This window comes from Electrona antarctica (genome assembly GCF_951216825.1).
Source record: "Electrona antarctica genome assembly, chromosome: 14".
Taxonomy (NCBI): Eukaryota; Metazoa; Chordata; class Actinopteri; order Myctophiformes; family Myctophidae; genus Electrona; species Electrona antarctica.
The window spans coordinates 4,119,876-4,145,682 of NC_136795.1; the positions used below are offsets into that span (position 1 = coordinate 4,119,876).

At 40.9% G+C, this 25,807-nt stretch overlaps 3 protein-coding genes across 4 annotated transcripts in view; 1 reads left to right on the forward strand and 2 right to left on the reverse strand.

Annotated features, from left to right (window-relative positions):
* The window catches only part of atp5mf (ATP synthase membrane subunit f), a 2,360-nt gene extending 22 nt beyond the window's left edge, over positions 1 to 2,338 (forward strand). Inside the window, exons 1-4 of the mRNA XM_079520149.1 lie at positions 1 to 102; positions 969 to 1,076; positions 1,830 to 1,946; positions 2,183 to 2,338. The exon at positions 1 to 102 is cut by the window's left edge and continues 22 nt beyond it. Coding sequence (XP_079376275.1) covers positions 87 to 102; positions 969 to 1,076; positions 1,830 to 1,946; positions 2,183 to 2,211 — 270 coding nt within the window. The 5' untranslated portion in view covers positions 1 to 86 and the 3' untranslated portion in view covers positions 2,212 to 2,338. The remainder of the gene's footprint in view (positions 103 to 968; positions 1,077 to 1,829; positions 1,947 to 2,182) is intronic.
* A 404-nt stretch (positions 2,339 to 2,742) lies between these two features.
* Positions 2,743 to 7,568, reverse strand: cpsf4 (cleavage and polyadenylation specific factor 4). The gene is made up of 8 exons (XM_079519446.1): positions 7,126 to 7,568; positions 6,630 to 6,680; positions 5,881 to 6,033; positions 5,162 to 5,257; positions 4,744 to 4,837; positions 4,468 to 4,543; positions 4,188 to 4,355; positions 2,743 to 3,372 (listed from the first exon to the last, which is right to left on the reverse strand). The coding sequence occupies exons 1-8, from the start codon at positions 7,226 to 7,228 to the stop codon at positions 3,304 to 3,306; spliced, it is 810 nt and encodes a 269-aa protein (XP_079375572.1). The 5' UTR covers positions 7,229 to 7,568; the 3' UTR covers positions 2,743 to 3,303.
* A 1,550-nt stretch (positions 7,569 to 9,118) lies between these two features.
* On the reverse strand, positions 9,119 to 23,061 carry shmt1 (serine hydroxymethyltransferase 1 (soluble)). 2 transcript variants are annotated; one of them, XM_079521039.1, is made up of 13 exons: positions 22,906 to 23,061; positions 20,178 to 20,292; positions 18,334 to 18,452; positions 18,218 to 18,244; positions 16,483 to 16,598; positions 15,962 to 16,122; positions 15,212 to 15,293; positions 13,986 to 14,198; positions 13,215 to 13,328; positions 12,829 to 12,951; positions 12,591 to 12,707; positions 10,446 to 10,556; positions 9,119 to 10,093 (listed from the first exon to the last, which is right to left on the reverse strand). In XM_079521039.1, the coding sequence occupies exons 2-13, from the start codon at positions 20,265 to 20,267 to the stop codon at positions 9,921 to 9,923; spliced, it is 1,446 nt and encodes a 481-aa protein (XP_079377165.1). In that variant the 5' UTR covers positions 20,268 to 20,292; positions 22,906 to 23,061; the 3' UTR covers positions 9,119 to 9,920. The 2 variants fall into 2 exon arrangements, with proteins under 2 accessions (XP_079377165.1, XP_079377164.1); XM_079521038.1 differs by lacking the exon at positions 18,218 to 18,244 and having other exon boundaries at positions 18,307 to 18,452.
* Between the last annotated feature and the right edge of the window lie 2,746 nt (positions 23,062 to 25,807).

Consider the following 25,807-nt stretch of genomic DNA (forward strand, 5'->3'; position numbering starts at 1 on the left):
AATACATATTCTCCCATAATGCACTCTGCACGTTTATAATATTCCCATAATCCTCTCTGTGGCTCAGCACTCTTTCTACGATCAAGATGGCAGACAAACCAGGTAATGTTGTCGTTTCTTATGTCACAACTAATTGTTTTACTGCTGTTCGGGGATACTTGCGAGCTTCAGTTTTCATACGGTGTTGGTAGTTTCCCTCAGACTCTGCATTGTAACGACCAGACAAACCGCTAACATGCAGCATTGTGTGGTGTTGTTTCTTTTTTTTCAAGGCCGCCAATGAAACCAGAGTCACGTCAAGGACTTTAGGCTGTCATTGTCAGCTTTCATTGTAAAATCATTGGCGAGCCGCTTTTTGACAGTGACGTTTTGTCACGTTAATCTATGTCGCAGAGCTTAATTACACTTCTAATTTGCATGCAGTTATCGCACTAGTCCCAGTGCCCTCAATGCTTTATATAACTTAGCTTAAAACATTAGCCACCGTGTGTGATAGCCATGCAGGTCTGTTGAACTTGCAGACAGTGTAGTCCGTGGCGTGCACTGATCAGTGTCAGTCTTAGAAATCATATTGTATTACTGTATATGCCCCATTTATAAACTGATAGTTTAGCTGCAGAGTTTGGTGGCTTCTGTTCCGAGCTGTCTTTTTCATTCTTGCGTGTCCCCAACGGACTGGAGGCGTGCCGAATCAAAGTCAAACAGATCTGACTGGGGACTAGTGAGGACCCATTTTAACCTTACGTAATGTTCCGAACTATTGTCAAATATTAAGATATCTTGAACATAAGTGAGCCTTTTTTATTTTGTACTAAATTGAATGTTGTCTACTCTAAAATATCAAATATGTATACACTTAGTTTATTGTCTTTAGCCAATATTATCCTAATTGTATTGATGTCATTTTGATTAGATGTACATTACATACGTGGTTGTAACGGTACATTGCCATGTGTTCTGTGTTACAGTTCCCGTAGCTGAGATGCGCTTGATGGACGTGAAGCTGGGCCAGCTGGGACCCTGGCTTGGAGGTCGGGATTTCACTCCAAATGGCTTAATCGCTTCCCTTCGTAGGGGTGAGTTAGTCCAGTGGTGTTTCCAGGAATTACATTTAGGGCAGGCAAGAATTACATTTTGGGCAGGCAAGATGTGTTAATTGTCGTCGTCCCCCGCGCACAATCAGTAGCACTAAAGGTTTTCAAAGAGATAATACCTGCCAGACAGTAGGATGGACCCTATTGTAAACAAGTGTAATGCTTAATTGGGTCTTTTGTATTGAGTTTGTGCTTGAAATGTACTGTAATTCTGCAAACTGTTAATAAATATTTAAATCAATCAAAAAACAAAGGCTGCATTTGCATTTGAATAGGTGATTGAGGGGTCACTAATAGTTCTCAGGTCTTGTTTTTGTCCTAGTATGGATTTTGGCCAGGCAGAAAACGGATTAGATACGCCTCTGAGTTAGTCTTTTGTTTTCTCTAATAATTGTTTAGGTCAAATTAGGGCTGTCACAATTGACAAATTTAAGTTGACAATTAATTGTCACAAATGATTAACAATTTAATTGTTAACTTTGGAACAACATATGAATACAAATGCCTTTTAGACTTTTCAATCAAATGGCACAAGGCAGATGAATATACGGTACAAATAAATTACTGACATATTTAATGTTATACTTTCTCTATCTGTATGAGCATTTTTCAACATGGCAAATCTGGAGTGACAGCAGAGTACTACACGAGTCTAGATGTCAAGTAATAAGGTTGTAGGCCATAGTCAAACCAAAGATACCCTTTCTAATGATGTGTGTTGATCTCTCCTCTCAGGCCATGACAGATACTACAACAAGTACATCAATGTGAGGAAGGGAGGCATCGGTGGCATTGCCATGTTGTTGGCTGGCTATTGTATTCTCAGCTACTCCTTTGAATATGAACACCTTAGTAAGTAACATGACCAACACTCCTAACTTCCTCATTTTGACTGAAACTGCTTAACATTTTGAAGGTGACCATAACTTTTGTAATTTTATTTAGCTATATAGAAATGATTTAGTGTAAGTTGCCTTTGGTTGAAAACCATTAACTGGTTTGGGCTGTAATGACTTTGTACAAGTAGGTGTTCACTTCTGTAACTATACTAAGGTTATCTAACCATTTCTTTATCTTGTCTCCTGCAGAACATGAACGTTTGAGGAAGTACCACTGATCTTCCACTGGTCTACCTTCAAGGGTTGAACTGTGACCCTTCTTTCCAAAATCTGTGCAGCATTGACTCATCTGTTAAATATGTGCTTGTGCTTGACCAATAAAGTACTTAAAAGATTTATTTAATATACTGTGGTTCGACTTTGATACTGTGAGACGAGTTGGGGGTTTTGAGATTTGGAATATCATGGTTTTTGGTGTCATTAAGCTGCATCTCTGAATGCAAACATGGCATTATGCTGTCAAGAGCGGTTAGCTTAATTAGTATTCCTTAGCTAAATGACGATCTAAATGACGATCTACACTGTATGAGCTAAAACAGTGGAAAGGGATAACTGCATTGTGGAACCAATGCAAAGACTTCAGGTCTGTCATATTGGTGTTTGGTTTGTAAAGAGTCAGTGGCCATCAACTTGTGGCCATCAACTTTTAGCCAGTGAGATGTTGTGGTTTTAAGCACAATTTAGATTGCCCCAGGCATAGAACAAGTAATTGCCTAATATTTCATTCACATCCAAGTACAAACTACATATTCTTGATGTCATCTCAATTTTATTTTACACTGTCTAACAGACTGACAGCATTCATGACCCATATGAAATCAAAGTACTTATTCTGGTTCAAACGTGACATCACAAGACCACCATTATGAACTTCGGTTAAGACGCAGAGGGGTCTACCATCACCCGTGTTCTGAGATGTTTTATGCAAATGAGCACCGGTTATAGGCATTTTCCTACGGGTCCATGTATCGCACTGAATGCTATAGAACAGATCTGCAACAAGAACTTTTTACACTTTCACTGTTCAATCAGGTCGTTCAACTCGAGGCCACACAGGAGGTGAACTCTGTCCATTCTGTGCCGTCGTTGCTAAATCTTCAGAGTCTAGAGCAGACAACAGATGCCTGTATTTACTGTACATGTTGCAGAAGTGAAAAATAAAACGGTGTGCTTCAGCCATTTCCACTGGCAAGTTGTGCAGTGGCTTCCCCCCGTTGTATTCTCCATTCTGTCCCATCTTGTCTTCATCACCTCTGCTCACGTCAGACGACAAGACCACAGCATAGATGTGTGGGCAGCAAGGTTGAAGGCTACTGTCCACTCAGGAACGCGAGGTGGCCCTTGGTGCATTTGTTGGCATAATGGCCCTTCTCGCCACACTACAGAAGAGAGTGCATAGAGGAAGAAGAGAGGTTGGCTGATGTTAGCATCAGCTTAAAGGACATAGAATGTAGTCATAAAAAGCCCATGGCTGAATTTAAATGTCTGTTAATTCCCAGTTCCCACTCAGTAAAACAAATTGTTGTACTTTATATGTGCCTATATACTGCCTGACTTATACTTATTACGCATAGTGTTGCACACAATATGTAAAATTATGTTTACGTATTATCTGTCTAAATGTAAATATTCCCGCTGTTTCATTTACATACAGCCAAGCAGTAAAATAAGTCTTTTTTTAAAGCTTTGCTTTCATGACATATTCAAGACCATTGGAAGATGCTTCTGACACACATGTATTCTATTGCTAGTTCGACCAATTCTAATACTCTTAATCTTATAAATTTGATATGCATTATTACTGTAGGGCTTGACTTTAACAACCACATGCTTTGTTTAGGATTATGCCTGATTTATACTTTGTGTGCCACGTATTGCATTGAAAAGCTGATCTACAAGTTCACAACGCATCGCAGCTTGTAGACGCACGCAAACAAGTATAAATCATCCTTTTATTTTGTATACGTTTATTTAACAGGGACAATACAAAAAACAATGTATCAAATTGTAAAAACATGAAACCGTTGCAATGTATATGGGTTTGTAGCCAAGGCTAATTTGCAACCCCAGTTTAGAGCCAAGAGAAGGAAATGTTGACCGTATGGAATCCAGATGACTGAAATCAGACATGACGACTAAGAACTTTAATCTATGGGTTTGTTTGTGTCTAGAGACAGATGGTCAGATGTCTCACCTTGTAGCAGGTGACCTGGTCCAATGGGCGGGGTCCTCTGTTGCCGTGTTGCATGGGGGGACCACCTGTGTTGTACTGTGGCCGCATGTAATGAGGTTGGCCTTGGCCAGGACTTGAATTGGTCAACTGGATCAGAGACAAGGACGAGCGACCAATTGTTGGGACAGGCTGAAAAGGGAAACGGTAAGAAATGAAAATGCTTGTCTTTTTGTGGAATGTATCGTTATACAAGATCACATTAGGCTAATCTTAATGGTGTGTGTGCGCGTGTTTTTCAAACCCTGTTCTGGTGTTGGTGGAGTGGCTGTCCAATAGGAGGTGGGTCATTGGCTCCCATGGGCAATTCAAAGCGGGGACTGGAGAAAATATATATAAACTATAATTCCACAAACAAGTCTCTGACCACGTATATTACTATTGACATAGGAATATTTATTACAATAGTCATGGGCTACAAAGAAGTCCTTCCGAACACAGTAACTTCATGATAACATCGTCCAAATTTGGCTCAAAACGTTATTTCTGTGGTGGCCAAAACAAAAAAGGATATACTTACTGCATAAATTTACAGGATTTCCCTTCTGGACAGAAGCCCACCAAGTAGTTCATACAGATCACTCTTCTGGTGTGTCTGTGTCTGCAGTCAGGGCCTGAGACAGAGAACATCATGGACATAAAAAGAAAGATATATTAAAGGAGAATTTCGGGCTAGAAGGCTTTCTTACCTTTATTCGCAGTCGTTACGTGCACACCAAACGCATTGGCTATTTCCCCTACCATAATTCGCTTATTATGTGGGGACGTAACAACTACAAATAAAGGTAAGAAAGCCTTCTAGTTCGAAATTCTCCTTTAAAAGCAGAAAAGCTGTATAAATGACCTCAAAGCTATGGGACAGAATGTAGGCTCTAGTCTAAATCATATCAGATCTGTGTTCCAATTCCATCATCACTGCAGTAGTTCTCTGGACCTACCGTGTTTGCAGAATCCCCGGTCGTACCAAGGACAGTCTTTAATTTTGGACTCAGGGTCGATGTGCAAAAATGGACACTCTTTGTTACTACACTCACCTGGAAGAGTGTAAAGAGATAAAACACACAGCATCAGTGCTACTACAACATGTGGCTTTGATAGCTGACAGAGACTGTGTTGTAAGGGCATTCATTTCACTTGTGTCAGTCAAATTAACAACAAGCAAGTTCATATCGGCTATGGTTAATATTTCAAATCTAATTATAAGATGTAAAAACCAAGTGTATACAATAATGCATCAGCCATATACATACATGGTGTAAAAATTCAACAATGCATTGTGACCTGGTCATCGCCATAGTTCAATAGGAGACTGACTCAGGTCAAATGATTGACTTAGGAATGTGACAAAAACAAAAAAGAAATCAGGGCAGACACCTGGCGGCGTGACCTAGATGCAGATGTGAAGACATCTGGCCATACATGGGGACGCCTGGAGAGCTCTTGTTTGTGGCCTATGCCCAAGGTTGGGCGATAGGCGTTAAGTTAAGCTTGATAATAAATGTGCTGAGAGCTTGAAGCTGTGAATTCAAATAATACTCAATCTGTATTGAAGTCGTACAGTAGTGTAAACTAAAGAATCGTAATCGAATCAAAGTGAGGTCAGAGATGTACAGTCCTAATATATAGTTTTACACACACACATATAAATGCCCCTTACCAAACTTGGAGTAGAAGTAGCACTCGGGCATCTTGGTCATGTCATACTCATGGAGAAACTCACACTGGTCTCCCTTCTTACACAGACCTCTGAGCCAGTGCTTACACACAACTGTCTTCTCTCCGCTGATGTGACGGAACGGACACATCCCACCTGGATGGAGACGGCGACCACATGAGTTTACCACAAAAAACAAAACCCGGAAATACCTATTTGTAGAGAATAAATACCGGCCTGCCCTACATCATGTAACTGTCATGTACCATTCCCACAGGTCAGATATTTCAGCACTATACTTGTTCACTGTTCAGTGACCAGATGTTACCCCTCCAGCACCCCCATATATTTGATTAGTACAATCAATTTTTTGTGAAACTCTTTGGGAAGGTACATGTCTTTTTATGGGAAGCCACACACCTTTCGATCAATCAGTGTAAAAAGTTAATTGGTACTTCTGTGCCCCATAACCAGAAATGTGATCATAACCTTTTAATTAATCTTCTATTACTGACAATATTGTGAATGCATTATGAGCTACAAGAAAGGTGCCATTCAACCAAAAATATATCTGATAATATGTGATTGTCTCATTTGGATCCATGCATTACAAGTGTGAGAATTGTGCTGCAAGGAAGGCCATTTCCAATGGCAGAGAACTATAATTACTGTTGAATATTTCTGTGAGGAGTTAAGACATCAAAAAGAGATTTGCAGAACCGTTTTGAGGGCTGTAATATTTATTACATTACCTTTCATACAGGCTGCCCTCATGAAAAATTCACAGACAGCAGCACCAGACTCTGTAGGAGGGAGCATATTACATTAACACCACAACAATGCAATCAGGGGGCTGAGATTCCTTGGATTGTTAATTGTGTGTACTGTACTACATACACAGACAGTCAAAAAAATGGTAATTTATCCATTTGTAACTGTGAGTCTACAAATGTAACCACATTCACAGATTCTGGGAGGATTACTACTGCTGTTTACGTTCATCGACTTTGATTGATTGAAACATTTATTAACAGTTGTGCAGAATTACAGTACATTTCAAGCACAAACTCAATACAAAGACTGTTAACTGTGAGTGGACGACCCAATTAAGCATTACACTTGTTTACAAGAGGGTCCACCTTGTTCAATTCATTAAAAACCTCAACTTTATTGGTGTAAAAGACCATGCTTGCTGTCAAATTAGCTGCAGGTAGCATTAGCTGCTAGCAGCTATAGCATCGGACTCACTGTCCATCCCCGGGAACGGGAGGGGTTGTGCACCCAGCTGCTGTTCCACAGCGATCTCCAGATCGAACTTGATGTGATCCACAGTGGCGAGTAGCTCCTGCATGTCTGCAGCTTCACTCTGGACTACAACCACAAGAAGGACACCTACACGACACACAAACCAGCTAGCTAAAGCTAACTGAACACAACTTAATGCTAGCAGCTGGATCTGCGAGCTAACTAGCCGCTGGATGTAACGTCCATAAACCGTAGCTCCGTATGCCGTGAACCAAACCAAATATGCAAATGGAGATGTAAATGTAGGTATATTGTTTTTTTTTTTCGTTAAGAAAATTAGGTTAAAGAAGTTTGTTGTTGTTCACGATGATGAACTGTTGCTGCCTTCTGCTGCTGCCGGAAGAAGCGCGCGCAGATAGACATTTGACCTGAAGATTCGATCCAGACATGCGCAGTCGATCATCGTTGTAAGGATCGTTTCTTTATTAGTCATTCTGTTATAAATTATATTATTCTTTCATATAATATAGTTTATTATTTTGTGCCGGTTCTCAACACACTGCCCCCCCCCCTTTTTATAATAGGCAATGTATGTGTATAGATAGATAGATAGATTTTATCTATAGAAGTGTCTATTTGTACGTCTCTAAATGTTTTGATGATTTGAACATGGTGGACCCTATTGGAAACAAGTGTAATGCTTAATTGGGTCGTCCACTCACAGTTAACAGCCTTTGTATTGAGTTTGTGCTTGAAATGTACTGTAATTCTGCAAACTGTTAATAAATTCTTCAATCAATCAATAGATAGATAGATAGATAGATAGATATAGAACATAAAGCAAAACATTCACTAGACTTGTTTAAAAATGATTTATTTAAAAATGCTCAACTTGATCACAGTTCTCAATATAGGTATAGCCTTTAGGGGGTTCCAGGTGGTCCTCAGCTAAACAATGGAGAGTTGGCAATGGTAACCTATGCATCTGCATTAGTACTCAAGTCAAGAACAGAAGTCTACATAATTGGAGAATGTGGAAGAATAGTTATTTTGATCAACGTTTGCCTGTTATCTGTCTTAATGGTAGGCTACCAACATCAATACAGCATGGAATTGTAGACAAAATCTCATCCAACAAAATATTCTTTAGTTAAAACTCATCAAATGATTGTTATTTGACTTACTTGACTTAATCCTCTTTACCCCGCTGAGGTTCGTAGGGCGTTCACCAGAGCTGACCATCTCACTCTCTTCTGGGCCTGGGCTTTTGCTTCCTGCCAGCTCATTCCAATGTTCTTTAGGTCATCTTATTTGACTAATACTTTAATATTGTATGACTGGATTCTGAACTATTGCAACTTTATAACTACACATTGTTATGATTATGTCTGAACGTGAATGGTGTGCCCTGGCAGGGAAGTTGAGGGAACATAAACAAGGAAGATAAGGAGCCAACAACTGCATTAGTGTTCACTGGGAAAGGAGAACCGCTTTAGCCAAAATACTGCACCAGGGTCGTCTGATTTCATTTGTATCCTTGGGGTTAACCTTTCTTCTTCCTGGAACTCTATGTAGGTTTCACCAACATTGGCATGGGGTCAGTCTCCCGTCCCGTTGCCTTCTGAGGCAGCTGGACACTGTCCGTTTTGGAATGTCTTTATATTCTCATTTCAATCCATTACTCTCTTTTCATTAGATTGTCATCTGTTGTATCAAATCCACTAGACATTTAGTTGTAATTATTCATTCTCTCACTGAGGAAATCTTTGAATTTCCACAACATTACTGAAATGACCTTTGCAAAACAATTAGTTAGTTTCCAATATACTCGACTACAGAAAAATGCACAATGGGATTTGATGTGAGTTTGTATAATCTCTTTTACCTTGTTAGTAATCATATTTGTTTGGGTTGTACTACTTTCAAATCTCATTGTAGATGGCTGCAATGTTACACCTTGCTGCCTATTATTTATGTACAGTACTTAAGAAAAGGGAGTTGTTGCATTTACTTTAATATTCAATAAGAATTAACAAATAGCTGAATGGCATTTGGTCATATTCTGAACAGAATAAGCATACACAGCAGTGAACACAAGTATACCACTTAAATTACAAGTTCTACTTACATAAAGCCAGTGTTAAAGCTTGAACTTAATCAGAATAGTGAAGTGCAACGGTAGCCAACAGAGCAAATGCATTTGAGCATTTAAGAGTTACATTAAAGTAAAGCAGAATTCATCCCACAAGCAACCTTTAAAGAGATGTCTTTTTCTATGGCATGTGGAGAATCCCAAAAAAAGAATTATCATACACAGTACACACATGTTTTAAATAAAGCCATATCAGTTACAAACTACATAAACTGAATACCCACATATGTATGGAAGTCAAGAGGAAGTGTGTTGATTTCAGCTTGTGGATGTGCAGTCACTCAGAAACAAAAATGTCACATTAATCCATTGAGACCTGGAACGCATCCATGTCACGTTAGCGTTTAACCACATTAACCATTAACCCATTTTGGGGCGGGAACCCCTTTTGGTGTTTTAAACATTGTTATAATTTAGCTATTGAAAAATAGCAGATCTACAAGCTCATAGCACGCCACCGAGTGGCGCGCTATGAACTTGTAGGTCTGCTATTTTTGAAAAATCGTTAAAATGTGCCTCAAATCTTTCCGAAAATTGTCATGATTTAGAAAACTTTTTTTTTTTTAAATTTCGACGTCAGGCCTGAATGGGTTAAAGAGCATTCAAAAGCAGCAGTCAGACGTAATCATTAAAACATTTCCATCCATTACAGCTCAGGTAGGCCAGGCATGGGGAATTGTCCTGCAAAGCCTTCCACCTCTATCCTGATCTCGGCTACTCGTTGCTTGAACTTCTCTCCCTGGGCCAGAGCCTCTTTGAAGTCCTTCAGAGTGGCCTTCGGTTCCAGGCTCGTCTGGATTTCCAGCGTCAGCTCAATACCTGGAGGATAGGCATGTTTTTGATTGATTGATTGAAATATTTATTAACAGTTTGCAGAATTACAGTACATTTCAAGCACAACTCAATACAAAGACTGTTAACTGTGAGTGGACGACCCAATAAAGCATTACACTTGTTTACAAGAGGGTCCACTTTGTTCAAATCATCAAAGAATGATTTGAGTACCAAATGTATGATAATTCACTACTGCTATATCTTGCTAAATAAAATGCTAAACCTGTGACTGTTCTTCACAAATATTTATTTTGTCAGTAACATGCCCTATGGACAGACCCAATAGAAATACGAAAATGTTAATGGTGAAGCAAATAGCAAAATGGCTAAAATGTACCTCTGTGGATGAATTTTGCCACCTTTTTGAAGTCCTCCTCCACCATGCCCCTGGAGGTCAGGGCAGGAGAGCCGAACCTGAGACCACTGGGGCGCAAAGCACTCTTATCACCTGGAGAGATACAAAGACACAATTAGTCCAACAGTACTGTCATAAGGAAACACACAAGAGACTATACAAACTATGGTAGTAGCTACATGGCGTGAGTTTGCTGTAGAGTATATCTGTGACATGATGACATGGGCACTACTATTCTATTACTTTTCCCCCCAGAAGTGATGCGTTTGTAGTTCGTATTATAAAGTTGAAGGTCTTCTGTGAGGGGTCATCGCTGTAGTGTTTACTCATCTATGATTTGTCTAAAATAAAATAAAAACACTTGTGTGAAGTGAGGGGCGCTCTTATCATCATACATACATATGCTCAGCCAATGAAATCATCACTATGTGGTACACACAAATTGAAATTTGTTTTTATGCATAGTTCCCATCATGTTTCTTGGAAAAACAACACGATTGGAACTATACACAAAAACGAATTTCACTAATGTTTTTACTTGTAAAACTGATGTGACAAAGATGATTCTGATTCAAACACAAAGCTGGGCATAGGAGGGCCCTCAAAAAGAAATACATTTTCCATAATAAAGTCCAGTCAGTGTTTTGAGGAGCAGATAGGGTCCATTCAGTGTTGAGGAGCAGCCATTGCTACTGTTGGGTTTGTGTCAAAGAAGGAGCCTGTAGTACAACCAACAACACTGTCAGCTTGTGGCTCATTAACATTTGCTAATTACTCCAAAATGGCTTGTTTCAGTCTAGTGGTTGAGGAGCACCAAACTGTTTGGTGGGAAAATGTCACAGTTGTGTTTCATAGACACAAATTAATTACATGAATGTGACAAAAAAATGCATTTAAATACTCGTCTCATACACCCAGTTGGTGAAGGAGCGGATATGCCCATTTGAGAACTAGAATTTCACAAAAAAGCAAAGCTCACAATGCAGATTCAAATCATTGTGCACAGAGATTCAAATCATTGTGAGCATGTAGATCTGCCATTTTTGGTGCACAACATCATTATATAAATGAGCATAAATAAAAATAAACGAGCATAAATAAATGAGTGTATCCTCCTGTGTCCATCTTTTTTGTGTGAGAAAATTGGCAAGATGCGAATAACAGATTTAAAACAACACATGTTTTTGGGTCAGTATTTGGTGAAAAATGCATAGGATATTACAGGAAATATCTAAACTACCTGTGCTATCATGTTTTGTGTGGAAACGAGAGAAAGAAAGTGAAACTGCGGTATCAAGTAAGTTAGTTTTGTAAATTTTGTTATATCTAAATGTATGAATTGAATATGAACTTGAGGACACTCTTGAAAACAAGATGGTACATCTCAAGGGGTAATTCCAAAATTTATAATTTCAGACCAATTGATCTATTTGACAACAACAGAATGGATTACACGACTTTAAATTAAATTCAACACAGGTTTAGGAGTAGAGACTCTGCTTATCTCGATCACTCCCATTCTCTATCACCTTATCAATTACACCTGCGTCCCTAGTCCCACAGCCAATCACGTAAACATTCACCACAGTATAAATACACCTGTCATCGCATCACTTACCTGTTTGACTGCTTCGTGCCGTCAAAATCCCCCCCTTCCTCCCCAACAAACCCTTCTTCTTCAGCTTTGCCCCGCTAACACTTCTCTCTCCCCTTCTCCTAGGAGCCCCGAGGGGGGCAGTGTCGGAGCAGAGGCGACTGACCGCTCCCCAGACTACGCCCCCCACCCTGAGTCTCGCCCCACCTTGGGGTCCTCATAAATACACATACATCTCACTTGTGCAATAAATACTGTTAAACTTGAGTACCAGTGAACATGCACTTGGGGGCGCCAAAGGCCAAGTGGTTAAGGCTTTGATACCCGACAGTGTGACTGGGCTGCAGATTCTTCACTCCCGTGTTGTTTTTGACAGCAAAATTAGATTTTAGTCATTTAATTTAGTTGTAGTCACATTTTAGTCACCTGGAATGTTTTAGTGTTAGTCTAATTTTGTATATTTGTAATTGTAATTCATATACATTTACACACAGTTGCTTCGGCACTCACATGACCATAAATCACACACTGACCTGGACAAGTGTTCTTATTGCAGGCGATGGCGCAGGCTTCAAGAACCTTCTCAGCACGTCCTCCGTCGGTTCCCTTGTTACGCAGGTCCAGCAAGATCAGGTGGTTGTCTGAACCATCTACAGGAGAATACAAGTTTGTCAAGGTGATTGGCAACAATCTGTATATTGGAAAAGCTTTTATTTTACACATTTATTGTTAATTAATGCTTCACAGAGCGGACGGTGCCATTTCTGTTACCAGTGACAATCTTGTAGCCATGGTCAATGAGGCTCTTGGACATAGCTTTGCAGTTGGCCAGAACCTGCAATTGGTACGCCTTGAACTCTGGTGTCATGGCCTGCTTGAGGGCTACTGCAACACCTGTACACGCACACACACGTACACACACGGACACGGTTAAGAATCGGGACATATTGGCTGCATAATTGCGGATACCAATGTTATCAATAGAGTTAAACAATGGCTGCTATATCAGCCTGACGAATATACTGGCCTGGCCCTAATCTCAAGACAAAGCCATATAAGGGGGATACAAGATGTGGTAGAATACACTTCAGTGGAAACAGAATACTTTTTGGAGGAGATAAAAGTGAGTAACGAATAGTATGCTCCTGACTGTGCACCTGCAATGGCGTGGTTGTGAGGTCCTCCCTGCAGACCAGGGAACACAGCCTGGTTGATCAGAGACTCCAGGTTGTACAGAGTCTCCTTCCCCTTGGCATCCACACTACGCACTCCTGGAGGACACAACACACACATAGGATGAATGAATACCGGAGAACTCAACGATGAATGTCTTCATCGTTATGCTAACATGCTGTCTTCATCAGTGTAGTACGTCAAACCCAAAGATGTTGTAGTTCATTTCCAATGTGATCAAATTATTTTGTGCAATTAAATGCTAGATGATGATAAAAAGGTGAGTATGTGAATACCAATGATAAGTAGTAGGCCTACCATTTCAGGAATTGTTCACTAATGAATTACATTGTTTCGATTGTAATTACAATTTAAATGAAGGTGAAGTAAAACTAAAATGCACTAAATCGCGGGCGAGTTGGTAAGCTGGCGAGTTCTCCGGATACCGGATGAATACACTATTGTTCCACTTGAGGAGTAAATAAAGGTCATGGTTCAGCTATGAATTAAAATGTGCACGCACGCACGCTTCTGACAAGGTATATTCAAATGGTTGAAATGTATAGAGCGCTGAAGTGGTTAATGTATGTTTTGTAATAACAATCCAAATCTACAAAGTAACTATAGTAACTAAAGTTTTCAAATGAATGTAGTGGAATAAAAGTACAATATTTGGATCCTTTTCCACCACTGATTATCATTATTGCACTGTGGAATCTGAAGTATTTCACAGTATGTCTCCCTCTCGTCTCTACCTTTTCTGTAGAAGATGACGCCAGCGCGGCAGCCTCGCAATGTCTTGTGCGTCGTCGTGGTAACAATATCACAGTACTCGAAGGGCGACGGCGTGACCCCGGCAGCCACCAGGCCACTGATGTGAGCCATGTCGGCCATCAGGTATGCTCCGTTCTCGTCGGCGATCCGCCTCATGCGGGCGTAGTCTAGGTTACGGGAGTAACAGCTGGTTCCTGAGAAGCAATGGAGAGGAAAAAGGAGAACCAGGTTCAGTCCTGCAATTGTTTTAAAAATAAACCAGTTTTTGACTCTAGTACAGGTGTTTTCAACTGATTGTGAAGATCCTAGATCCTCGGACTGAGAAATCCAAGGATGCTGCTGAAGTAAATACAATTATCTTTACATCTTCCAAGAGAAATATGTACTATAGCATAAATAAAAATACATCGCATGGATGCACCTGGGACGTATCTTCAGTGATGTTTCCTGAGGTCAACGGGGTTTCGGGTCTTAGTTCCAACATCATACCCCTCACTCAGGCGACCCAGCCGGGGTTGATCAAATCCCGACTTACGTCCCAGTAGCTAGTTACCCTTGATCAGTCCATCAGGGAATGAGCAAGGCCACACAATCCGTTGCTCCGGAACTACTCTGCCGGTACTGGGTGAACCAAAATCTGGTGCGTGGAAGGACTAGGCTCTGTGGGTTAACTCCTGACCGGGCCCCTCCTACGTCTCACCAGGTCCACTCCTGCTCTCACCAGGCCCAGGACCCGTGCATTGCACCAGACTCCCAGTACCAGGCACTGCATTCAGGAGTGGTGGACTATAATGGCCCTCCTAAAGGCCTCACCAAGGTTTGTTGGGCACAGGCTGGGGCGCTAGCCCATACTGCTCACCCGGGTGCCGTCTACATTCCGGCTGTCACCCGTCTCTCCGGTGGTAGCATAATTATGTAAACTATAAAGCCACAGGTGTCATAGAGGTGTTATGTTGAAATGTATAGCAAAGATGGACTGGAATCTGACAGGGGGAAATCATCATCACTGGCAATTTAATTCCTCACATACCAAAGAATGTAGGAGTATGACACTGAAAGGTATATTCATTCAGACAGAAAATAAATATGTTCACCATGCCACACACAATTAATGACAATGAGAAATGACACCCATCACACGTATATAGAGTACGTGTGTGTGTGTGTGTGTGTGTGTGTGTGTGTGTGTGTGTGTGTGTGTGTGTACCTGCAATGATTAGTTTGGGGTGGAACAGCCGTGCGTTTTCCTGCAGTTTGTCATAGTCAATGTAACCAGTTTCTGGATTCACCTGCAAACACATCACACCTCATTCAGTCAACATTAGCAAATGCTGAACAGTCAGAACATTAATGGTAATAGTACAAGCAATACTGAGTTAGTCTAATAAAATAAATTAACGTTAAATTAATGTGGCATGCGCCTCATAATCCTCTCACATTAAAATATGTAACACTATTTTTAATCTGAAGGGTGCAATTACCACTGTAGGATATTCATAATTCATTGCTGTTGGGAGGAAACCACCTAACTCCATTTTTGAGGTTTTTGATTTTTTTTTGCATACCGGTAAATCAGTGCAATTTAACACCCTTTACGTGTCGTTTAAAAAGAATATTGAACCAATGGAAAGTAATCGGACAAAACCTCTTAACTCCATTGGAGCCTCACACTGTCTGCTAAAACAACTAACTCCACCACGTCTCCCCCTCTCATGCAAGTAATTGACAATATATAATGTCACAACACCAACTTTGATGAGGCAGTATTGCTTTGTTTTCAAAATATAAGGTTTTTGTAATTTCTTGAAAAAAATACATTTTTTATTTTCTGAAAAATGTACATATTGTAGTTAGGTGGTTTATTCCCTACAGCAGAGATATACAATAAGTATTGTTATTATTTCCAAAAAAAACCCCAACAATATTTCAGGAATGCATAAACTATGCCTGCATCTACCTTGTAAGGCATAGACTCGAAGAAGATGGACGTGGCTGAAATTTTCTTCTTGTCAGTCATGAAACCATGGGTCAGATGTCCTCCATCTGGAAGATCCAAGCCCATGATCCTGCCATGAGGCTCAACCATGGCCGTGTAGACTGCAAAGTTAGCAGGGGACCCTGTAGGAGAATCAGCAAGGCATATGAGATTATGAGCCAATGCAGTCAACTTTGCTTGTTTTGTCTTCAGCAGCTGCCGATCGACACCAGTCATTTGGCTCAGTGGTTCTCAAAGTGGGGTCCGGGAGTGCCATACTGAGAGCTTGTACATTTTTAAACACAAATCAACTCTTCTGGGGTCCCTGGCACAAAGCATTTTCAGATGGGGGTTTGCAGCCAAATAAATCAATCAATTACAAGGCACTAGCATATTAGCATGCAAATATTTTCACTGACATATCCATCCACCGGCCATATCCATCCCGCCATTTCTTACTTAATAAGAAAGTAAAAAAAACAACATTTCATACAGTACAGTACCTGAATATGGCTGTACATTGACACCCCACTTCTCAGAGTCCAGACAGTAGACCTCCAGGGCTCTCTTCTGGCACAGCCTCTCCAGTTCATCTACATGTTCTGTACCACCATAGTATCTGGACATACACAGTCACACATGCAATTTGTCAGACAATTTGTACAATTACAACAAATATGAATGGTCTTTTTACCGTTACTTTACACTGAATGCTAGTGTGTGTAGATAGACAGATTTACATCTGGTCTAAATGTTTGCCTTTATATCTTCTGTTTTACTCTTACAGTATATACACCTTTACACAAGACGCAAAAATAAAGAAACGGTGAATAAAAACTGAATGATATAATTTGAGCTCACGTTCTGTGGTATCCATCAGTCATAGGAAAATACAATATGATGACATGATTTATTTTTTCCTAGTGCACCCCATCTTTCTAGACTTATGACTCTGCCTCGCCCTCTTCTGCATAAGGTGGCCAGATGATTTACTACAGATGCACACTACACATGTCAGTCCCAACCAGACCTGGGGCTCCATTTTCATCACCGCTAAACCCCTTATCCCTAAACTTCTTTGCCTTTTTTTTACTATTTTGCTAAACATTTTTGAATAGTTAAAATGGCCAGTCGACAAGCTCACAACGTGTCAATGTAGATTGGCTGGTTGAACTATTCAAAAATGTTTTGCAAAATAGTAAAAAAAAAAAAAGGCAAAGAAGTTTAGGGATAAGGGGTTTAGCGCTGACGAAAATGGAGCCCAAAGAGTTACACTTTGTTGCGTGTGGGTGTCAATGTGTTGCACAACAAACCACAAAGCAGGCTAAATTAGTATTAAATGTTCCTTACAGTACATGCAATGTAAATGCTAGAGAAGGACTGCATACAGCATGAACTGTATATAAATACCTCTGTCCAGGGTATCCCTCAGAATACTGTATATAACTGTATATAAATACCTCTGTCCAGGGTATCCCTCAGAATACTGTATATAAATACCTCTGTCCAGGGTATCCCTCAGAATACTGTACATAAATACCTCTGTCCAGGGTATCCCTCAGAATACTGTATTATAAATACCTCTGTCCAGGGTATCCCTCAGAATACTGTATTATAAATACCTCTGTCCAGGGTATCCCTCAGAATACTGTATATACATACATACCTCTGTCCAGGGTATCCCTCAGAATACTGTATATACATACCTCTGTCCAGGGTATCCCTCAGAATACTGTATATACATACCTCTGTCCAGGGTATCCCTCAGAATACTGTACATAAATACCTCTGTCCAGGGTATCCCTCAGAATACTGTATATACATACCTCTGTCCAGGGTATCCCTCAGAATACTGTATATACATACCTCTGTCCAGGGTATCCCTCAGAATACTGTATTATAAATACCTCTGTCCAGGGTATCCCTCAGAATACTGTATATAAATACCTCTGTCCAGGGTATCCCTCAGAATACTGTATATAAATACCTCTGTCCAGGGTATCCCTCAGAATACTGTATTATAAATACCTCTGTCCAGGGTATCCCTCAGAATACTGTATATAAATACCTCTGTCCAGGGTATCCCTCAGAATACTGTATATAACTGTATATAAATACCTCTGTCCAGGGTATCCCTCAGAATACTGTATATACATACCTCTGTCCAGGGTATCCCTCAGAATACTGTATATACATACCTCTGTCCAGGGTATCCCTCAGAATACTGTATATAAATACCTCTGTCCAGGGTATCCCTCAGAATACCTCTGTCCAGGGTATCCCTCAGAATACTGTATATATATCTGTATATAACTGTATATAAATACCTCTGTCCAGGGTATCCCTCGGAATACTTGTTGTTCATGCATGAGCCCAGAGCCTCTAGAACAGCCCTGCTGGTGAAGTTCTCAGAAGCAATGAGCTCCAGTCCATACGTCTGTCTGTGCTTCTCCTTCTTAATGATGGAGAATACCTGGGACACAGAAGAGAAGCAGTTTAATAAGCAATGAGCTCCAGTCCATAAGTCTGTCTGTGCTTCTCCTTCTTAATGATGGAGAATACCTGGGACACAGAAGAGAAGCAGTTTCATTATACACATGAAATAATAGTTTGCTGCCGTTATTGGGGCGTGACACCAGTGCACAACTACATACAAATCTGGCATGTAATCATGGACTCTATAGAGTCCATGATTACATAAAATCGGTCTATAGTATAGACCGATTCAGAAACGGGTCTCATGGTCGCAGGCAACGTATTTCCTGTAGGCGGATACGACATATCTACGGTTTATACCCGCACCTCTTCTACTAGAGTGAATGGAAAAGTGACTGATGTTAGTCTGCCTCTAGTCTCGCGTTACCAGACTGTGCCTCCGCGATTTCCAAACGCTCCGTACAGTCTGGGCCAACGGAAAAGGTCTCATGAGTATCCGGATACAGCGGAAGTGGAGCCTCCTCGCCACTTCCGTTTCATCTTTACAGTCGCGCATATTTATCCTAATATAAATAGAAAACATCTAAGGCTATAGCTTGTTGCTTAGCAGAAAAGGAAATAAAAAAATATATTTTCGTGAACGGAAATGGCAGCTTCCGTTACTCAGCTCATGGGGCTATAGGTCCAGACTCTATATAGCATTCTGTTACTCAGCTCATGGGGGCTATAGTCCCAGACTCTATATAGCATTCTGTTACTCAGCTCATGGGGGCTATAGTCCCAGACTCACTCTATATAGCATTCTGTTACTCAGCTCATGGGGGCTATACTCCCAGACTCTATATAGCATTCTGTTACTCAGCTCATGGGGGCTATAGTCCCAGACTCTATATAGCATTCTGTTACTCAGCTCATGGGGGCTATAGTCCCAGACTCTATATAGCATTCTGTTACTCAGCTCATGGGGGCTATAGTCCCAGACTCTATATAGCATTCTGTTACTCAGCTCATGGGGGCTATAGTCCCAGACTCTATATAGCATTCTGTTACTCAGCTCATGGGGGCTATAGTCCCAGACTCTATATAGCATTCGGAGATTGTGGCATAGTTGTCTGTTAACGCGAGACTAGTCTGCCTCAAACGTTACTCTTTTACCTGCATTTTACTAACACTAACATTACAAAGATGCCCAGAACATCGGGATGAACCTGTGTAGTTTATGGCTGCTTCAACACTAGTGGCAACATTCAAAAAAGAAAAAAACAAATGTCAAAATATCAACCGCGGTGGCTGAGACCAAGCATGGTTGAGACAAAGCAGTGAAAGGTCCTGAAAGATACATAACGTCAGTCTTACCCAATACCCAATCTTTCTGTTTTATGAGCACAAGGCTGCTGTACTTTATACCTCATACTTTAAATGCTTAGTATGAGGTATAAAGTACAGTATTTTTGTATCGCATCGAACAAGGGAAAGGTACCCAGCCAGCACAGACAAAAACATATTCACAGAGAAACAAGGGAAAGGTACCCAGCCAGCACAGACAAAAACATATTCACAGAGAATATGTTTCGTTCAAAATGTACAGTTTATGTGAGTGTGTGTGTCTCACTCGGACACACGATATTCACCGGGAAACAACAACACAGACCGCGTGGCGTTAGAAGCGAGATTCTAGTATACTTACTGCATACACAGCATGTGAATGCTGTGTATGTAGCATCTAAAAGGGAGATATGTATGATTGAAACACATACTGTACCTCTGAGTCGTTGATGGCCAGAGGCTCCAGCATCATCTTATTATGGGAGTCCCATGTCTCTTTGCTCACATGGCCATTGGTCAAAGACATGTTTGTTTCCCTCTTCTCACGTGCACTGAAAAGTGGTGCAGATATATGACATAACAGCTGAGTCCACGTTCATAATAATGTCTTGATCATATGAATATGAATTGAATTATGCACTGTTTTTAAGCAGATTATGAAGCACTTCATTTGATAGACGAACTAAATATGCATTGTTTTTAGGTCGACTATGAAGCACTTATTTATTCTAGGATTGTATGTTCCGTTTCTTTTCTCACCTGTCCCTCCCTTGGGCCTTTTTTAATGCTGACCCTGCGAGCTGCGCTCCAAGATTTCCTATGCACTTGTGCAAATGGCAAATAAAGTCTATTCTATTCTACACAATTATTATTATTATAAGTGCATCTTCTTTAGTTGTTGTTGGGGCCTTTGCTACAAAACAATTTGTCCTCCACATTTACCCATCCTAACTATTAGGAGCAGTGGCTGGCTGCCATTCAACCTGGAGAGCATGCTCTGGCCCGGGGGTTAAGTGTATTGCTCAGGGACTATGGAATGCACTTCCTATTACAGTCAGGACTGCAGCCTCACTCCCAACCTTCTGAAAACACACCTCTTCAGACTCCATCATGGCCCGTAGCACTTGCCCTAGCCCTGACATTTTTATGTAGACTTCGATAGCATATTATGTAGACTTATAGCATTTTTATGTAGACATAGCACTATAAAGTATACATGGATTACATGCATAGTTCCATTATATACATATTCCATTGTTACGTTCTTAATCTTAGCTTACGTATGATTCATGATAACTACTTTTTATGCATGTGATTGATGTATTGCCATGCTTTTTGTTCTTGCTTAATGTAAGTCGCTCACCCACCCAGCTCTTGGGGGGGATTTTGATTGATTGATTTTGATTGATTGAATTACAGTACATTTCAAGCACAACTCAATACAAGACTGTTAACTGTGGACGACACCAGTCTGCAGAAGACACACTATAATGTGAATTCTCACGACCAGGATGGTTTACCAGGCTAGTATAAATCAGTTGTACATCTTAAAAAAGAAAGAAAAAACATATGCCTGTTAAATACATCAGCCTTATGTGTCCTTATGTGGCCCTGTTTATGATAGGCTTTTGGTGATGAACAATTCCAGTACTGTAAATGGTGCATTTATATAGCGCCTTTATCCAAGGCGCTTTACATAGATTGTGCATTACATTCACCCATTCACACACACATTCATACACCGATTGCTGCGGAAGCCATGCAAGGTACCAACAAGCACATCGGGATCAATTTGGGGTTCAGTGTCTTGCCCAAGGACACTTCGACATGTAGACAGGAGGAGCCGGGATTCGAACCGCCGACCCATGGATCATTGGACGACCTGCTCTACCTCCTGAGCCACAGCCGCCCACATTACAATACAATACAATACAATACAATACAAGCAGTGAGTGTTTTGCTTTGGCAATGTAAACGTATGTTTTATCATGCCAATAAAGCCCTTTGAATTGAATTGAGTGTAATCAAAATGCTATATACGTAATGTGGCTTGGCTTAAGTTGGCTCAGCTCTTGTTCACTTTTCACAGAGAGCACACAATGGTATTGGCTGCTATAGCCTATATGTTGTTTTGACAAACTGAGCCCTGAACTGACCAGATCCAATATGAGGGTTACAAGTTACAACATATATTGAGCAGTCATGTGCAGCAGCTCTCTGCTGTTGTAACCCGTGTTGACAATGTAGCCATCTCATCTCGTACCACCACCACCTGACAAATCTGTTCAACTTTGACCAGGAATCTGACCTATGCAATCTGATAACTTGACCAGCAAAGGCTGCCAAAACACAGACATGGTTACTGTGTAACTTGACCGATGGTATCTCTTGGCATGAGTTCTCAGTTCAGTTAAGATACCAAAGCTGCACCAAGATATAGTTACTCAGTGTACAGCCTTTATCTGTCCAGTCGACCTCCTTTATGATGAATTCCTGTTCTGTTCTTTGACTATATAAAAGTGTCTAAAAGTGTCTCTAAATGTGTTGATGAATTGAACATGGTGGACCCTCTTGTAAACAAGTGTAATGCTTAATTGGGTCGTCCACTCACAGTTAACAGTCTTTGTATTGAGTTTGTACTTGAAATGTACTGTAATTCTGCAAACTGTTAATACATATTTCAATCAATCAATCAATCAATCGACTGGACAGAGTAATGTTCGGTTTGTCCGACTGTCTGACAGTGACACGGATACGTTTCAGCTAAATCAGTCGTATATAATATAACTAGAACTACGACAATGCAAATCACTGAACTCAACTGAACATAATCCAAAGGCAACGATTAAACATTTCCCGCTAGATAAACATTTTGTCTGTGAATGTCGCGGTTCACTTTGCAGGGTCGTTACTCTGATCTGGATGCAAAACGTGGCCATTAGGCTATGTTGGCGGACGAGCTACGATACGAAATATTGTTAATTATAATATACAGATCAAAGAAAAATAGAATATGAAATGAGCTTGTAGACAGCAAAATTATTAGTTAACCGTTCGGTAGCTGATGGATCACCACATTAAACGAGTAACTTTTATAAAAGTCTCTTAACCGTCACGTCAACATAACGGTTATTGTCGCGTAATAAGATGATGGAGATACTCACCAACGCTGTTATGGTTCAGCTGCTACTGTCAGCAAAGAAATGTATTGAAAGCACGCTTCCCTGTTGTACAGAAGAGCTCTCTTCTCTGGGGCTGGGCCAGAGTGGGCAAAGTCCGCGAAACTTCCAGCCAATCGAAGCAGTAGGGGCGTCAGTGTCTGTTCATAGATAGGTGGAAAGCCTGGTGACAAAATTTGTCTGTCCACGCCCCTTTTTATGTCATATGCCAACAAAACGCATGGCCTACATATTTAGCCTTAACTAACCCCATTCACCTACTGTCAGTGCCTAAACAAACTTTACTCAATCTAACCAGTAAGACACCTGAGGGCGAGAAGCGACCTCGAGGTTGCGTGCACTGCACGCATCCGCCTGGGTGACAGCAGACTGCTGGGCAAGCGCTGGTGCGCTTTGGAATGGGGGGTCAGATCAACATATCTGCCTGGGTGACAGCAGACTGATGTGCGAGCACTGGCGCTTTGGAATGTGTGGTCAGATCAACATATCCGCCTGGGTGACAGCAGACTGCTGGGCGAGCACTGGTGCTTTGTAATGTGTGGTCAGATCAACATATCCGCCTGGGTGACAGCAGACTGCTGGGCGAGCGCTGGTGCTTTGGCATGGGGGGGTAAGATCTTAATTTCCGGGCCTGTTGAGAACTCTAGTTTTCGCCGGCTGCGGGCGCGGCTGCACTAATAACTTTGGGACAGGCCTGTGACGCCGTCTAGAGTTTTAATGGACAGGTATCAGTCAAAAGGGAGACATCGAAGAGGAAGGATGGATGGGGAAGGATCAACATATGGAATGTCAGAACTAGTCAGCTCCATATATGGAGATCTAAGGGTTTGAGGTCAGATGTAGAGTTGCTGGTCAATATTGATGACATCAGGGATTGATTGATTGAAATATTTATTAACAGTTTGCAGAATTACAGTACATTTCAAGCACAAACTCAATACAAAAGACTGTTAACTGTGAGTGGACAACCCAATTAAGCATTACACTTGTTTACAATAGGGTCCACCATGTTCAATTCATCAAAACATTTAGAGACGTACAAATAGACACTTCTATATAGTCACAGAACAGGAATTCATCATAAAGGAGGTAAAAAGGGAAAAGAGACATATACAGTGAGGGGAAAAAAGGGGGGGGGGATTCAGATTTTTACGGGGGCCAGTTTCGAATTGCAGCCGTCCGTAGGTGCCCTTTGAGAGTGGTTTTGAAGGAGTCAAGGGATTTGCATGTCTTAATGACTGTTGGTAGGGCGTTCCACATTTTGGTGGCATAGGAGCGAAAAGAATTTAGTCCCTTGTTTGTGCTCGAATCTGGGTTGTACATGGTTCGTTGCACTCCCTCTGGTGTTGTGGGTGTGGACTTCGTTAACATTAAGGAAGTATCTAGACAGCTGCAGGTACATGGGTATCTTGGTGGAGTATCGAATCTTGTGGACCAGACCCATTGCAAGATGCTGTACTCTGTCGTCGACCCTAAGCCATTCCAGTCTGTCAAAGTGGGCAGGGGTGAGGCCAAGTAGGAGCCTGACCAGTTTGTTTTGGGAAGTCTGGAGCCTAGTTTTAAGGGCCTTTGAGGTGCTGTGGTACCAGGAGGTGCATGCATAGTCAAAGAAGCCTTGTACGAGGGCTCCTGTTAAGGTCTTCAAGGTGTTTTTGTTGACCAGTGAGGAGATCCTGTAAAGGAATCTTGTTCTTTGGTTGACTTTTTTGATTACGTTGGTGGCCATTTTATCACCGGAAAGATTAGCCTCCAGGATGGAACCTAGGTAGGATCTCCATCTTTCGGTCACAATTAATGAACAAGTCATTTTAAAACACCTTCTGGTTGGTCACTTTCTATCATCTGTTTATTGGCTCTAAGCATTCATTAGGCTGAGCTGCCCTGGAATGGGTATAGCAGTGCAGGTTAAAGCAATAACTATAATATAAGATTAATTGGTTATGAATTATTCTGACTACAGCATGACTGTGCAATTATGTATTCAACACACATGCAATCAACACATTCCACATGTATTAGTGTTTTCTGACCTTGTGCTTTGTTCCGAATGAAACATACCAGTAAAATCATTATGGCCTAATGGTTTTAATGTCCTCAATCAGAATCTAAGTGAAGTATTAACCTGCTAAGCCAAGGGCAGGTCAATGTTAAGTATTCAGCAAAATAATTCTCTGGACAACAACACCCCCTTCTTGCAGTTAATTCTGGTGAAGGTCGTGGACAAGTTCATGTGTTTGCTGAGAGACGAAGGGGGTGCGTAACATGAAAAGGCTAATGGTGGTGCTATGGTTTTATTTTAACATATTATGCCAATATATGGCAAGTATATGCAGAATATATGTCATCTTCAGGTTCATATATGTGGATTTATGCACATATGTGGATATAGTAAATATATGTCTCTATATAGCTTATTCGACATATGCAGGCGGCCAATTTCGAATATATGTCACATATATGTTGCACATATAAAAAGATATATATTTCATTTCCATGTGGGTGGTGCGTCAGCTAGGCCGGGAGGTAACAGGCGGCCACAACAGTTTGGGAACCGCTGTTGTAGGCTATTGGATACCATTCCTTTGAGCCCCAGTCCTGAATGCATGAGTTTCCTGCGTTTTCAGAACCTCAGTGAATTCCATATCACCTCTAATGAAGAAAATTAAAACATCTATATTCAATATGGAGACAATCTCTTCTTTTCAGCTATATGCCGTTCAATTACATGATAGCATTTTTGCATTTTCTAAGTTACACTGACAGTAGATGTACAGTAGATATGCTGTAAAATAATGAAATTCTGTAGAGATGTATTCTGGTAGAGAACTTTCCATTACATTAAAAAAATAAAATAAAGCATACACTAAATAAAGGTCAATGTCATTAG